At 35.1% G+C, this 16,666-nt stretch overlaps 2 protein-coding genes across 2 annotated transcripts; one reads left to right on the forward strand and one right to left on the reverse strand.

Annotated features, from left to right (window-relative positions):
* LOC139976293 (riboflavin-binding protein-like) lies at positions 1–6,160 on the reverse strand. The gene is made up of 3 exons (XM_071984954.1): positions 5,827–6,160; positions 4,398–4,602; positions 1–3,464 (listed from the first exon to the last, which is right to left on the reverse strand). The coding sequence occupies exons 1-3, from the start codon at positions 5,945–5,947 to the stop codon at positions 3,191–3,193; spliced, it is 600 nt and encodes a 199-aa protein (XP_071841055.1). The 5' UTR covers positions 5,948–6,160; the 3' UTR covers positions 1–3,190.
* Positions 6,161–6,274: 114 nt separating this feature from the next.
* LOC139976289 (dol-P-Man:Man(5)GlcNAc(2)-PP-Dol alpha-1,3-mannosyltransferase-like) lies at positions 6,275–16,254 on the forward strand. The gene is made up of 9 exons (XM_071984950.1): positions 6,275–6,522; positions 7,099–7,198; positions 8,597–8,744; positions 10,289–10,449; positions 10,931–11,051; positions 11,617–11,822; positions 12,793–12,863; positions 13,728–13,863; positions 14,804–16,254. The coding sequence occupies exons 1-9, from the start codon at positions 6,345–6,347 to the stop codon at positions 14,970–14,972; spliced, it is 1,290 nt and encodes a 429-aa protein (XP_071841051.1). The 5' UTR covers positions 6,275–6,344; the 3' UTR covers positions 14,973–16,254.
* The last annotated feature ends 412 nt before the right edge of the window (positions 16,255–16,666 follow it).

Here is a 16,666-nt window from a genome sequence, read left to right on the forward strand (position 1 = left end):
TTTATCATGTATATCTACCAACAGAATTACAGAATACTATGTTGACACTTATAACCAAAAGAATCACAACAATGGATACGTTTTAACAAAACCTTCATAATTAATTAAAAGTACCCCTTTATGTTAATGAGAACTACCCTCTGGCTGTGTTTTTGTCGTTAAAAAATTGCAATTTTGTTGAAGTGTAAAAAAAATATTGTAGTAAGAACCAGTGATCTTTTGTTGAAACACATTCAAATACTGAAATTCTGGCTCGAATTGATCAAGAATTAAATTTGTTGCGTAGTTTCCAGGTTAGTTTTGTGGTTCGTCCTCTCAGACCAAAGCCACATGTTCCCCCTCCACCTACCCTCAAAATTTTGCTCCACCCCTATCCCCACCCCACTCATCCCCTTCTCCTATCTTGATTCATGTCTCTTTCACCACCTCTTAAATATGATTACTCTTCCAGTTAGTATTAACTTGCCTTACATGGGACAATGTAATATGGTAACACTGTAAAGTATATACCAATTATCCCTATTATTGATGGGGTATAGAGATCATAAATATTTATACCAGTAAGTTTAGCATGCTTGGGGTGGGGGGGGGGTGGGGATTCTGAGTCTCCTCCAACTTATTATTGGCAGACAATGAGAAGTAATTATAAAAGTGTGTATGGTCTATGGCAGTGAAAAAAAAACACATTGATAGTGGTTTTAAAAAGTTTGCACAAAGCATAACAACTGCAGTTATCCCTTAAGACATATATTGACAAGAAAGGTGTAGGGAGTGGTCTTGGACATTCCCCCCCCCCCACTTCACCCACTTCCTCACCTTACTGTTGTGTGATGGGGATTGAGAGGACAAAAACAGGAGTTCTTCCAAAGGAAAGGAAGCTAAAAGAGAAGCATGAGGTGAAGTAAAACACATCAAGATAAACATTTTTTTTATGGTAATGGCTCTACTTTGGCATGATTGAAGAAAGTATTTGGCACGACTATAGTAACAACCTTAAAAGATTCTCTTGAGCATTCTCCCAAAGGAGAGAAAACATTCAAATTATTAACAAATAAAATAAATAAATACATTTTCAATCACACAAAACAAAAACCCATCAATTTTGAAATAAATAAATGTCAATACAATTCATTTAAGGAAAAAAAACGAAAAACTATGTTACTTCTGTCTGGCGTAAGGTTTGATCAATACATTAACATAATGTAATAAAAACATGTCCATATTCTTCTTCTTCATGAATACCCTGTTGTCCAACCAAATATAGTTATAAATTCTATTTTATATTAAATACGCATGAGAAATATTGCACGGTCAGCACATCTATTGCACACATATAGCCTCCGAATAAGTTCTAGCATCAAATCAATAAAGTCTATATTTCAGGGAAAAATTGCAGTTTGGAATTCCAAATATTTGATTTGTTTCTCTTTAAAAACTTGTAGTCCTTTCTTTGCCTTTGTAAAATATTTCTTATAAAAGCAAATAATAAAATGGATGATAGCAAATGCTATATTTTGGAAAAGGAGACACTATTGTGTTAGGTTAGGAAGCCTATCCACAAAAATGTGAAACTCTGTCATTTTATAACACTGTTAAAAGTCTGTGTCTACTATACCACAATGTTTGTGTACTTCACATATACATTATAGTTGTACTTTTGAGAGGGCTTCGTAAGGTTTAAAGCATACACACATTCCACCTAAAAATGATGGACAATGTATATTTATACACACACATATACAAATAAATATGTGTGCATAAATCTTTACAACTAAATAAATACACACTACCAAACATTTTCAATTTATAAAACATAAACTCATAGCTGTCTTACAGCGAGCGTATTCAGTCAAACAGGAAGCGGTTAGCTAAAAAATTGATATATAAGAGAGTTTTAGGTTACTGAATAATATAAATTGTCTTTGATCCCTGCCTTCAATATTCCTTTAACACTGATGTGTGTTGCAATGCAAAAATATGCCAAGTGTGAACTTCAACATAGCTACTACAGTAGTAGATTTTTTAACCACTGGCATTTTTTAAAGCAAGTGAATAAAAATTGTGAAATTCGAAGCCTGAAATGAATGAGATAAATTACTGTGACCGTTTACCCCCCCCCCCCCCCTCAAAACAATATAATAGCAATCATTGTGCTGTAAAATTTCTCACATCATGAACGAAATGGATTTTTGGGCAGGAATCGAAAATTGTGTATTATTTTAAATATTATTTGAAAGACGAGACTAGTGGATAGGGAGAAATAGACTCATTTAAAGAAACAATTGTTAAACACTCATAAAAACACAGGGTAGGATACAGTGCAAAAATATCACAAAGAGCAATTGATTGGTTGGCACAGTAACACAATGCCCTACAGGCCACTTGTTCTTCTTTTGGTTTTTCAATTATCTTTCAGTTTAACATGGAATTCTAAGATTAAAGCTGTATACTGTATTCAAAATCAAGGAATAGATATCAAATTACCAAAGACCTGCCACCTATTGCAGTGTTTATAATTACATCTAAAGAGAAGAAAAAAAGAAAGCTTAATTACTGAAAAGGTTGCCTTATTCAGTCTTCACAAAATATATGAATATCAAGTACATCAAACAATAGATGAATTAATATCAATGTTTCAACATTTTGAGTTATGCTATCTACCAGTCTGCGAGAGTCAATTCTCATGACGGGTTAAAGTGAATATCACTTTAGAAATGCATTTAAACACTCAGTTAATCAGGCTAAGAACAGAATATACGAATAGCAATATAGATCCTCACTTAAGTGAGACCATACAACTCTCAATATAATACAGCGAGCAGAAGTATGGTAGACGTTACGTCAATTTTTTTTTCTATAGCTCTTAAAAACTACCATCAAAAGAAGGGAAGAGGGCTCTTAATAACTGAAAGAACAGTTAAAGAAAATATCCAAAACAGGTTTGCTACCCTTCCCTGATCCAACTTTGACAAATAAAGGTTTTTAACAACAGCTTTTTCTGCTGAGCCTTTCTTTTGGCACTTATTTTGTACCTTGGCAACACAAACACACACATCCACACATAAAAAAATCTCACAAACTCACAAATATCCATTTTTGCAGATATGGATTCTAACATAATCAGATTCATTATTACATTTTTCGGAAGTACTCTCTATGACTGGCTGATATGAATGGCTCGAGATATCAACTAGTGATACTCGGACATAAATGTGTAGTATGCGAAGAAAAAGACGGATGGGAATAAAACTAAGAGGACGTTGCATACTGTCTTACTGCAATCTCCAAACACTGACGGATCAAAGTCAAAACAATGATCATTCCCCGGTATGATCTCAAAACTGTTGGCGTTGCAGAACTCTTGACCGTTCCCATACATCTCTCCTATCGTCATGGTTTCCAACTTTGTCGTCTTACATTCTTCAAAAGTGTCGTTGCAGAACGAGGAACAAATGTTGACCCTCCTGGGAGAGAAAGAGAAAGAAAAACAATCTTCTAAAAAATAAAATGCATTAACAGTTACAGTACATATTTCTTTTCTTGTAACGTTCTCTGTCAAAAGTATGTCAAAATATTATTGCATCTCCTCTATATGGGAAAACATTTTCAACCTTGCCATGGCACATTATGACAACCACTTAAAGGATAACTTTAGGCAATAATTTAAGTTTTGATATGTCATAGTCCATGAAAAAATGAAAAATCTGAGTGATAGTAATATTTTTACAGCTGTTCTGGTTTTCAAGATTATTAACTGTTAAAAAAAGCTTAATCATTGGAATGCTCCTTTAAGGCTCATTTGATGATGATATCAGCTCCTCAGTGAAGTACTAAATGCAAAGGTTCATCCATTGTTTAGTAAATTCTAATAAATCAGCCAAAGCATGTTCTTGTAACTTCACAGAGATTCAAGCACATTTGAATGACATTCAGTACAACTTTGTCTTTGCTAAATTTGTAATGTATTGTAATAATGTAATTTGAGGATATAAGGTCTTGTGTTTCCCGACTGAGGTCTGTGCTACATCTGAGGAACTGACCTTACAGCAGGTACATTTGACCTATATACTGTAGCTATAGTCCAGTCACTCTACAAATAACTGTCTAAAGGGTAATTTTTCAAAAACACAATAAAGTATTACAGATATACAACCTGGACTGATAGCACTGTATTTTAACAGACTGCAACATATTAAGGTTAATTTTGTGCCTTAGAAAGTCATCCTTTGATGCTTGCTATTTCTCACTCACTGTATTAAAGACAACAGGCAGCTAATATATCATCCCACTGATAAGCACAGGGAAGAGTGGGGGAGGTGAGGGGTAAGGGGGTGAGAGGTTTGAAACCATCAATTGAAACCAGTCTGGTCAAATCAGAGCAAATCAATGTTACATACCCTTTGTCATACCACTTTGACTGGGCAGGGCTACAAAAGTAACACATCATGTAGTTGAGTCTAGCTTGACATGCCTTGGTACCAGAGTGTATCATGTACATGCTTCCTAACACAGAGGTTACTTCAGTCCTCCTGCAGCAAGCCAGATCTCTATACCAGGAACAATTTGGTAAGTTGTATTGCGGTTCTGCATATCTGCTCTCACCTGTAACAGATCAAATATGATACTGGAATATGTACACATATATATATGAATATATACTTTATTTACAATCATTGACTCAGAAGTTGCTTAGAATTATTTCTTAAAAGTGGACAGTTCTAAGGAAAACTAATAGAGACTTAATCTATTGTGGTGTCTTTATAAACACTAAATATATTGCTCATTTTAAGATAAATTTGTATACAAAAGTAATTTTTCAGATTCAACTGAATCAAATAAAAGATCTACACTTTGTTAGAGCTCTTGATATCCTCACATATGGACTCTTTATCTTCTGAAATAATTATTTCAAATTTTAGGAAACGTTTAAAATTTCAGATATGAATTATGATGTCATCACAGGCATATCTGAAAAATAAGCCCTATTGATGGAGATAAAACATTGATGCACAGAATAGTAAGTAAGTATTTATAGTGAAGTTTTGACATTAATCAAAGTTTGTGTTAAAAAAACTTGTTTTTCTGCTTTTAAGATCGATAGGCCTACATGTCATGAAAATTCTTAAGTAGGACAGTAACTTTCACCAAATAATTCAGCAACGAGAATGTTCTCTAATTTGCTGATAATTCAATTTGCATGTTGTGGCCTTCAGTAAGCAGCAGTTAGTACTTTAACACATCACAAAAAAAACACCTGCTTTCTTTTCTTTCAGTCAACACCATGACAGAATGGATGGAAAAATATGGTTTTCATACCATCTCCCATATCAAAATAAGCCTAGGCCAACTGCTATTTTTTACTTTACATGTGACATTGAGAAATGTTTTTTATTTGAGTTTTAGGCATAAGATCAATCTATTGATGGTGTATTGTTTTTCTTGCCAAGCCTATTGGATTCTGATTGAGAATTGGCAACTTTAATACTTATGTATAGTACATATCATCCTTTTGGTTTCATGATTTAATATGCATATTCTTTTTCAATTTGTGGGATAAGACCAACAAAAGAATTCGACGTTTCGCATTATCATCCTTTGCCGCTGTTTAAGTACAGTAGCCTCGCAATACCACTCAGTAGTTGCTAACCTAAAGGCTTAATGGCCTATGTTAGGTATGTTGGGCTTAGCCTAGGCCCTAACTTAGTGAGGCTCAGCCTAGTATAGCACTAGGTTGCACTTACAGACTACAGTACAGTATTCCTACTCAGGCTACTGTTCATCTCGCATTCTCGGTTAGAAAATTAAGCTAAAATGAGATACACTCACTGTAGTAGCTGCACAGCGCCTCTTCTGCATAGATATTTGGGATAACGAAACATGTAAACAGGAGAAAAATGGGACAAATAGACAGGAATTTCCACCAAAACGGTTCTTCGCAACCTGTCATTGTGTCAAAAATCAATACATATCAAGGAATAGGCTGCGAAATATGTACTGTAGGCTTCTGTTTGACTGAAATGTAGCTTGATTATATTTTACCTAAATTTACCTATATCATAGAAATTGTGTAGAACAATTTCTATGACCTAGGTATGGTGGGGTACATGCCCGTTACATAACGTGTTTTTTTTTTAAATATTGCATATTCAAAAACTTTAATAGTTATTAAAACATATATCATGAATTTTTCATTCATTTTAAGCCTCAAAAAAGCACAAAATTGCTTAAAACATTTCACTACGGACAATTATCTTTTCCACCAGGCACCGTGCATCAAACGTGTGAAGTTGTGAACAGCTGATCGTTGATCGCTCACAGACTCTCTGTAACTCGCGACAACCAAAATGCCTCAAAGGAAGACCAAAAAGCCACCATCGAATGCCCCTCAAGGGATATTCGATAAAATACCAAATATTAAAATTCAGGATTTGGTGTTTGATCCAGAATACCTTTGGATAATTGCATGTCTCCTGTTCATCGGAGAAATAATTATCAATGTCTTCATTATCAACAGAGTGAAATGTAAGATTCCATCGTGGAATTGGTACCTAACCGTAGGCTTAAGCTAGACCTAGAGTTAATTCAGACATTTACATTGCATTTTGGATTACTTTTATCAGTACGTGTGGGTCGGTCTATCAGTTTTATCAGCTCCATTACATTACCATGACCTGTTTCCCCGTCTATGAGTATCCAATTATTGGAAGAAGTATTGCACGAAAGGGCATACCAGCCTTTAAGTTTGACTAGCCTAGGTTGGATCTTGTTGTACACTACAGTCCAGAGGGAAGTATGAAGTGCTAGCTTTTCACTATGGCATTTTGTCACTGTTATCTACTAAAACTGGATTATGACTATAAAGTTGAAACTTGCAATTTTTTATTAACTAGTGGAACCAAAATTTCTCTTTCCTTCTGCAGTTGGGGGAGAGGAAATATGTTAGAATGTATTGAAATAAATGTCAAATTGATTGATAGAAAAAAAAAATTCAGGATGATAATTAAGTTGTTGTTAAGTTCATAGCTATAATATGTATCCATATATCACAAACTCAACAGGCTATAACATATACACTACCTTGCTTTTTGTTTTGCATAGATACAGAGATTGACTGGGAAGCCTACATGTCTGAAGTAGAGGGTGTAGTCAATGGAACCTATGATTACCTCCTCTTGAAAGGAGGCACAGGACCATTGGTGTAAGTCAGATCAGTCCAGTTCTTTCCTTTGTGCCATATTCTCTCTTTAAACTGTATTACTCAAAATGTGGCATGTGTTACAGTTTTCAACAGATTTAATCTTGTTTCAATAATCAGGATAAAAATATATGTTCAATACCACACTTAGACACTTGTTTATAAACTTCCTTATCAATTTGATAACAATCTGCTATGATTTCTCAGGTTGAGAAATAAGAACTATGATTTCTGACCAAGTAAAAGACATTGAATGGATTTCACATAATTCTGATACTTTCACAACTACAACCAGCATTGATGTGTTGTCACACTTTGCTACAATACTAGCAGAAGCTACTTTGCAGTTATGCATTGAGATCAATTAGTTTTGGGCTATTCCACCAATATTATTCTGATTGGTCATGCTTCATAGCACTAAAGAATTTCAATATCCTTATTTGCCCAACCTGTCACTGAGACCTCTCCATTACACCATTATTGATCTATATTCATCAATATTGAATATTTTAAATAATCAATTTGTGTTTTGATGTGATAATCCAGCTTCACACATCAGTTGAACTTTATTTATGTAATATACTGTTAATAACAGAATAAATTTGATTTGAATTTAAATGTATTTTCAAAATTTGCGTAACATTAAAAAAAGAACTTTGTTCGAAAATAAAGAAGAAGAAGCTTTCTGTCAACCATTGTCCTCCTCAGACACACAATCAAAACAGAAATAAAATAAAAATAAAATTAGAGTCCACAAAAAGTGGAGGTCTTTTATAAAGGGCTGCATGAATCTTTCAAGATAGCATCCATTATAAATTTGGCTGATTTGATTGTCTTGTAACCATCTTATGTTAACACCATTTGTGGCTTGATCTCAAATGGCTGAAGTAAACAGTACTCAACATCTTTCCATTGCAAAAAGGAATTCTTAGCCCCTTGGATGTCAAAATCTGACATTTATAGAAGACAGAAAAGGAGGAGGGGGAGGGGGGGGAGGGAGGGTAAAGTTTGAGGACAGCAATATTAGAGAAAAACTTATCTGGCAGGGTAATTTTAACACAGTCACTTATCTCAACAATAAGGGATTACGCGAACGAATTCATGGTAATTTTTCTTGTAAATGGTTTCAGAGAATACTGTTTTAGCATATGTAGCAAATTGCTTAACTTAAGATGGCTATCAAGCACATGCATTGCAATTTTTTTCTTTACAAATGCTCTTGTTATTTCCTATTATTGTTACTTTATTTGGTGGCATGAACAAAATTCACAAATTTGTCAATTAGTAAACTAAATCTAACGACTCTAAAGAGTAAATTGTTTTGTAAGTTTTAAGATTTCCAAACTCTCTTAATTAGTTTACAACATTTTCTTTCTTTACTCTCTTAATATGCTTATGCAGGTACCCAGCTGGTTTTGTGTATATATACATGGCTTTCTACTACATCACCGATAAGGGGACTGATATCAGACTAGCCCAGTATCTGTTTGGTGTTCTCTACCTAGCAACTCTTCCCTTGGTATTTAGAATTTTTCAGAAGACAAAAAAGGTGAGAAAAAGCTGTTTTTATATTGATATTTTTTGAGAGATGATAATGACCAACAGAAAAGCAGATTAGATGTTATATAAACAAATGTTGATTTCTAGCAAAATTATAGCAAAATTTAGTCACTCTTGAACTTTCCCCTCCCCCACCTTTTTTGGGCCATTCCCCCCCCCCCCTTTGATTGTGATCATTTGTTAAAAGTGATTCTGTGCATTTTGAAAAAGGAAATACATAAAACTACTCGCTTTCAAAATATGGAACTTGTTTAAGCTGATGATCTGACTAACCATGAAAACCAAGCCAATGACGGAATGCATTGTAATCCATATTCAGTACAAATGAAGTTCTCCTTGCTCAAATGACAGCTGGTCGTCGATGTGACTAGCAGACTTGTGACAACAGTAATAAGCGTGCAAAACCCAGCCTACATTCATGCATTATACTACACTTGATGTCACAGACCTTCGATGATCTTCGCAATGTCACTCTGGCTAGACCTAATAGCCTAACTTTATCAGAACTAGGTCTCTGACTAGGGTACTAATTTTATACTAAAAGTTGCTCGCCTACTAACAGTAACATTTTGCTCCAGTTCTAACTGACAGTCCATGAAGCTGGTCGAAGAAACAATGACTTACCATCTTTATTGTATATTCAGTTCAGCAATAATCTTGCTTCTAAAGTCCTATGATATGAAAATGGTTGTATGGTGGTGATAAAACCTAACGTAGAGGAAGACTTCAGTCGAGGAGAAAATAAAAGCCTTGTACTATTTAACAGGATTAGCATGTACTATAAATGCAGTATGCATACCTTAGCAGGAAACTGCTGACGACACTAAATACAGGCTATGAGGCAGTTATTTTTATGACCTTGAATGTGGGAGAAGCCTGCAAGGGCTTATGAACTACATCATCATGTGGGGTGGCTTCCAACTCAACATTTTAACGCAAATTTGGAAACTAAAACTAAGACCTGAATAGTTTGTGTGTTTTATACTGACACTGTCTCTGTTTACTTTTGCATTTTAATAACTTAACCAACATCTAGGTGTGGTCTAGCTCTTATGATGAGAAGCTTTTTGTCAAAAGTACTTTCACAATTTTATCGCTTTTATGCTGTTTTTATTGGTTTTACAAATATTACTGTCATTTTCAGTCATTAAATGACATGAACAACACCGGTGGTACATCGAAACATCAAGAAAAATATAAACTCAAACATGATCTTGTGTGTTTTCATTTCGTATGCACATAATCACTATAATGATTTTGTTAAGATTAAGATAAGGTGAGTCTGTTAACTTACAAACACTGGGCTGTTTGAGGAGATCAGTTTCTGCCTTCACTTGTCCCTGCTTGAATCTAATTTTGTTGACATGTACATTCTCAAAACATTAACTTGAGAAACTTTTAATTTGTAGTGTAAGATTTGTCACTGTGTATTGCATAACTTACTTGGCTGAATGACTTGGCATCATCATCATCATCATTATCATCTCTCTCTCTCTCTCTCTCTCTGTACCTTACCCCTCTCCTCCTGCCCAGGTTCCTCCGTACGTGATGTTCTTTGTTTGCTGCGCCTCCTACAGAATACATTCCATCTATGTCCTACGTTTGTTCAACGATCCCGTAGCAATGTTCTTTTTCTATCTGGCAACAAACTTTTTCATCGATCGTAGTTGGAACTGGGGCTGCTTTTGGTTTAGGTGAGTCTTTTCCGGGATCAACTTTTGACTTCTTTAAGTTTTGGTTGGGGGTGGGGGGGGTGGGGCTCATTATTGTATTTACTAATGGTTAGTTTTTTGGTTTAGGTGGTTTTTGTCGGGAGTTTATTTCCTTTTTTTTCTTGTTGGATTGATCTAGCAGTTTCTTGAACAGTGATATCCTCTTTGGTTTTTGAATTAAATGTGTATGGACTAAACAGTGAACTGTTTAGGAGTATTCAGGTAGAGTTAGTTATCTCAGAATACCTGAAATATCCACAAATTTTTAGAGTAACAATCAAGAGGGAGAGGGGCAGAGGGGGGTGGCCTGGGTAGGTGGTACCAGGCAGGTAGAACTAAATGGGCAACTACAAGTCAAGGTATTTATCAAAATAAAACTTGTTATTTTCATCAAGTTAGATGATGCTTAAATATTTGCTCCTTTTAAGTCAATGTTATTGTTTCCTTTGCATCCCTCATTCAGTATTGCTGTTTCTGTGAAGATGAATGTCCTCCTATTTTCCCCTGCCTTGCTTCTCCTGTTGCTAACAGAGTTTGGATTCTGGAGGACTATACCACGTCTTGCTATCTGTGCTATCGTTCAGGTAGTGTTTATCAATAAAGATGAAAATTAATAAAGAGTTAATAAAGGTTTTTCAATATTTTGGTATCTTTCAATGTTTTGCTCAAAAGTACACAAGTTTATTCTACACATTGTTGTGATTTAACAAATACCTGCCAGGCATCCTCCAAGCACCCTTCCAGGCTACTCTCACCTAACTTAATGTTAAAATGGTGAGTAATATATCACCGAATAGGATCTTCTGTCTGTCTGTATGTCAGTCTGTCTGTCTTTCTGACGGTCTACTATAAGTCCAGAGTTGCCATCTTTTTTCTTCATTTAGAATCTCTCATTGAAGTAAAGCAAGTAAAATAGAATCAATATTCACTGTGGCAACACATGAATCAACTTTTAAAGTTTCATTCGCAGAAATGATAGGTTTTAAATGATAAGGCAAGTGGCATGTAAAACATTCCTTGTAAACACAAGCTTGGCAAGTAGTCCACTCCTGATGCTGTACAGATTAGCTTAAGTATACCCATTTCAAAAAGCACGAACAACGTGAGAAAAAAGCCTTAATAACACTGGTGCTTTTCTTTTCTTTTCAGGTCGTTTTAGCGATACCATTTTTACTGGAAAATCCGGTGGGTTACATTTTACGTGCCTTTGAACTGAGCAGACAGTTCTTCTACATCTGGACCGTCAACTGGAGATGTCTGCCAGAGGAGATATTTCTAAACCGATATTTTCAAGCATCTCTTCTCGCCCTTCACATAATCTTGATAGTACTCTTCACTCTTCGGAGATGGAACAGGTATGGAAGCACATCACACTTCTTGCCAATATACATTTTACTACGATATAGCCGATACTTGTTTGATGTTACTTTAGGATTTTCTGATAGAATACCGCACGATACCTGAATGGTTTAATGCAGTTTGATACTATGTAATATGTTATATCAGTATGTTATGGTAATGGTGTGGTATGCTATATGATATGGTAACTAATGGTATGGTATGATAATGGTATAGTATAGTATAGGAATGGTATGGTATGATTTGGTAATGGTATGTAATGGTATTGGTATTGGTATGGTATGGTATGGTAATGGTGTGGTTTAATATGATATGGAATGGTATGGTATGATAAAGGTATAGTATGGTATTGGAATGGTATGGTTTGGTATGGTATGGTTTGGTATGGTAATGGTATTGTATGGTCATGGTGTGGTATGCTATGATATGATATGGGAATGGTATGGTGTGGTATGGTATGATAATGGTATAGTATGGTATTGGAATGGTATGGTATGGAAATAGAATGGTGAAACAAATGGTAGAGCATTGAATGGCACAGTACACTGTAATGGTGTGGTACAAGTTATGATGTAGTAATGGTGTTGTATGTTATAGTATGGCACGGTATGATGGGGTGTGGAACGTTTGAATATTGTTTGGTATGGTATGGTGTATTATGCTATGCTATGTTATAGCAATGTGTATGGTATTTTTTGGCATATTATATGATTCAAGACCAGGTGTAAAATTTTATGATGTAATGTGGTACATGATATGAATTAGTACATCATTTAATTCATGAAGCTGCATGTGTGGATGTCATGTGATACATGGTATCACAATACACATATTATGCATATTGTGCATGGTATAACATGATTTGATACAATTAGACAAAGTAAGATATGATACGATGGTGCATAATACCTCACTAGTGTACATGATATCTTCAGACTGTTTTCTTTTTGCTGGTCATTTCTCCAGACGCTCTGGTGGTCTTCAAGCTTTGCTTCCAAACCCGAGTTTACCAGAAAGATCAGTCCTAGATGCCAATTATATCCTTTCCTCAAACATCATTCATGCATTTTGTGAGTCCATGTGCATGTTGTGGTTCTGTGTCTGGTACAGTGATACAAACACATACATGTACACACAAGGCTTTGGTATCAAGAATTGCATCCAAGATTTGGTCTAAAAATTTATAAACCAAATTAGAACATGCGCAATGAAAGGTGCTTACATATTGTACACAATGGAGTCCTCAAGGGGGTAGGTTGCATTCCCCCCTAAAACTGTTTGGTGGCCTCCCTGCAATGAAATTTGCCAAATCAAAAAAATTTATAAGATATCTTGACTTCTACTAACTATAATTATTATGTACATGTACCTACAAATTTGAAGCTGATATAAGTTCTGCAAACCATGAACACTGCAAGGCTGCAGGGAGTTTAGCCATCTTGACTTCCACCAGGAGCCCTATGGTAGGCTCCAGAACCCCAGCTTGAAGTACAAACATGCTGTGTGCCCCCCCCCCCCCCAAATTGACTGGTGATGCCTTTGATTGTATTTTCATCAGCTATTTGTAGGCAGGAACAATAAAAACTTATGATCAGTTTGTGATTTATTGCAGATCCTCAATCAGAACATGTTGAAAGTAAAATGATCATTCTCTATTGAAAACTTATTTTTGAAAACATGTGAAGTTTTATCTTAAAAGTTTATTTTAAGAATTACTGTCTGTCACTGTGTCAATGCAAAACAACAAATAAACACAAAGTCAGGAGTATGCATACTTTACAACATGTCATGTTGCGAATGTTTTTTCTTAAAAGTCTGTTTTATTTGATATTATTAGGATTCACAGAAATGACATATTTTTGCTTTTCTTGTAAACGTATGAATCCTTGACTCTGTATCACATATTGTAAAGACTCTCTACACATCGAATTTCATCGGTATAGCCTTCAGTAGAACGCTTCACACACAGTTTTACGTCTGGTATTTCCACACGCTGCCGTACCTTCTCTGGTGCACAGACCTGATATCTCCAGTGAGGTGAGTCAATTTTTAGTTTGTATTAATTTTCTGAAAGTTTTGAACTGACTTTGTAATAAAATTAAATTGCTGAGTTCTGTAATGCCATGATTCCATTATGTTGTCATACGAGTTTTGGATTGCACAGAGGTTGCATCAATAAATTATCTCCTCCCCCCCTCCCCTGCTGTATTTTGCACAATCCCCTTTATGCCTCCTTACCTTGAAATCTGCTCATCATTTTCTGTCCTCTCCACAATCCAAAGTTTTATAAGTTGCAATTTTTTTTATCCAAAAGTTGTCGTGTAGTTTTCTTTGGATTGATATAACAAGATTTCAGTTTTTATCTAGATGCAGTTATGCTAGGTCACAGTATCGTATGTTGTTCAAGTTTTTATGGTGAACCTGGATGTTTCAGCAACTTTTTCGGTTTTCATGCATGGACTCTTGTTAGAATTGGATATTGTCGTGGGCCCATGGTTATTGGAGTATTGCCATGGGCCCATGATTATTGGAGTATTGCCATGGGCCCATGGTTATTGGAGTACTGCCATGGGCCCATGGTTACTTGAGAATTGCCATGGGCACATTGTTTATGGAGTATTGCCATGGGCCCATTGTTAATGAAGTATTGCCATGGGCCCATGGTTATTGGAGTATTGCCATGGGCCCATCGTCGATATAGACTCCTGAACATGAACCTGTACCCACTTGTCTGTGGTTAATAATATAATATCCCATCCAAGTCCTTTCTCAAGATGGGGGCATTGATCTGACAGTGAATTTGTTTGAGCTAATACATCACCCCCCCCCCCCCTATTAACATCTAACTTCTTCCAATAGCACATTTGGCCTTGGTTCAGAATGACCCCCATCCCCCTTTCTATAGCTTCTGGCTCCATTGTTCCATATTCTTGTGGTATGACTAATGAATCTTTGTTTTGTATTTTGGTATTTGCAGGTTACTTATTCTGGGCCTGATCGAGCTCTGTTGGAATACTTACCCTTCAACATCGGGAAGTTCAGCGACGCTTCATGTCTGTCATTTTATCCTCTTAGTAGGATTGTGGTTGAAGAAAGATTATGTGAAAGTGACAGATGCTCCAAAAGACAAAGGAAAAGAGATCTGAGCTGAAGATGTTTTACAGTCTTCTAGGAAAGTCACAGCTAATGTCTTAATAAACTTTGAAATGAGACTTACATTAAATCCATAAGTTGATAGAACGGTATTAATATTCATCAAAAAAACAATTTGTAAAACTTTGTGAAGTATAGCACCAAATTGTTCCACAGTATCATAAATTTAGATCAAAACAGACTTGTCATCTGCAAACAACTCTTGGCCTATCATGATTTTTGGGGGGTGATCATTTGTTCATTATTATTTTGCAGAGAGAAAGTAGCTGTGGTAAAGAATCATGTTATTGTAATAATGTGATTGTTCTCCTGGAAGGGGTATTAATGTAAAGCTTTGCTGGATGGGTTTTGGTTTATCTTTTTCTGTAATGAAATATAAACTGATTCTCATTTTAATTTACTTTGAAGCTGGCTACCAGTCAGCCAGTGAAAAGCATATTTTAAGACTTGCTTTTCATTAGAAGAAATGGAATTCATATCATTTGATATGTCTAAATAATGCTACACTCCAGAAACAACAGTTACCATGGATACATAGGTCTAAGAGTTTAAGAAATATATGTAATATAGAGCATGTTAGAAGATACACATTGATCCAACTCTGATCTTGATAGCTGGTTCTGTTCCTGAGATATTTATAATTTTGAGTTTATTAAAATTCTAATTTAGATATAAAGTACATTTTTGCAATAATTTGTGATGTCATTTACATATATATACATTAATAACTTCATCATACTTTACCCACATAAATATGACATCCTGTCACATAGTTGAATTATTTTCCAAGGAAATATAATCTTTTCAGGTTGAAATAAAATCAGAATCATTTGTTGTTGTAGTCCATGTATGACATCATAGATATAGTGCAATGTACTTTTATCTAAATAAAGCAATTAAACTTTTATAATTTAAATTTAATATAGATCTCAACAAATGAACAAGCCATCATGGCAGGAGTTTGGACTTTTTTGCTTTGTATCACAAGCTCTATTTGTTTACAGTATGCCATTTTAGTCTAGACATCTTTATCCCGAGCTGACTTGCTTCATCCAGAATCAAGACAACAAACTTTACTGATGCAACTTATTTTTGTAAGGTATAGTTATTGATTTAGTAATTTAGATAAAGTGCTGCATTTCTTGTTCATGTTTTATACATTTAAGCTTTTACGACTTTAACACACAGTCACTCTTGTGTATTATTCGGTGCCCTTAATTGTGGAATGAATCGACCTACAAAAAGAAAATAGAAGAAAATAAAGTTGAAACTTCTTTCTCTTGTTTTTGTGTCAGATTTTATGTTTTATTGCTCTTAAAATATTTCCTTTTAAATATGAGATGCTTTACAAGTATCAAAATTATACCTGCCTGCAAGTAAGGTTAAGTATCAAATATTTTCATGTTACTTGAATATATATGGGGGGGGGGGGGTGTGAGGTGAGGCTGCATGAGTATAGTGTGAATATTTCTTTCTCAGGAAATAGTCAAATTACTTTATCATAGTTCCTACAATACCTTTTTATTCTGAATCTTGGTAACGAATTAACTCTCCAATATTTGAGAATACTCTGTAACGAAAAGAATCCCAGGTGCAATATTCACCAGATAAGATTCCCATTTAAAGGAACTATACAGTTCACACGAATTTGTTCCATATATTGAAAATGGTCCTAGAACTCCCTGAA

Source organism: Apostichopus japonicus, chromosome 11 (genome assembly GCF_037975245.1).
Source record: "Apostichopus japonicus isolate 1M-3 chromosome 11, ASM3797524v1, whole genome shotgun sequence".
NCBI classification, from domain to species: Eukaryota; Metazoa; Echinodermata; class Holothuroidea; order Aspidochirotida; family Stichopodidae; genus Apostichopus; species Apostichopus japonicus.

Bases quoted from the DNA above. Each gene is read 5' to 3' on its own strand.
- LOC139976293 (XM_071984954.1), bottom strand. From the start codon at position 5,947: ATGACAGGTTGCGAAGAACCGTTTTGGTGGAAATTCCTGTCTATTTGT. The intron at 4,603-5,826 runs GTGAGTGTATCT...GATCTGTTACAG, and splicing joins GGCGCTGTGCAGCTACTACA to GTGAGAGCAGATATGCAGAA. The intron at 3,465-4,397 runs GTATGTAACATT...TTTCTCTCCCAG, and splicing joins TCAAAGTGGTATGACAAAGG to GAGGGTCAACATTTGTTCCT.
- LOC139976289 (XM_071984950.1), top strand. From the start codon at position 6,345: ATGCCTCAAAGGAAGACCAAAAAGCCACCATCGAATGCCCCTCAAGGG. The intron at 10,450-10,930 runs GTGAGTCTTTTC...TCCCTCATTCAG, and splicing joins TGGGGCTGCTTTTGGTTTAG to TATTGCTGTTTCTGTGAAGA. The intron at 11,823-12,792 runs GTATGGAAGCAC...TCATTTCTCCAG, and splicing joins ACTCTTCGGAGATGGAACAG to ACGCTCTGGTGGTCTTCAAG.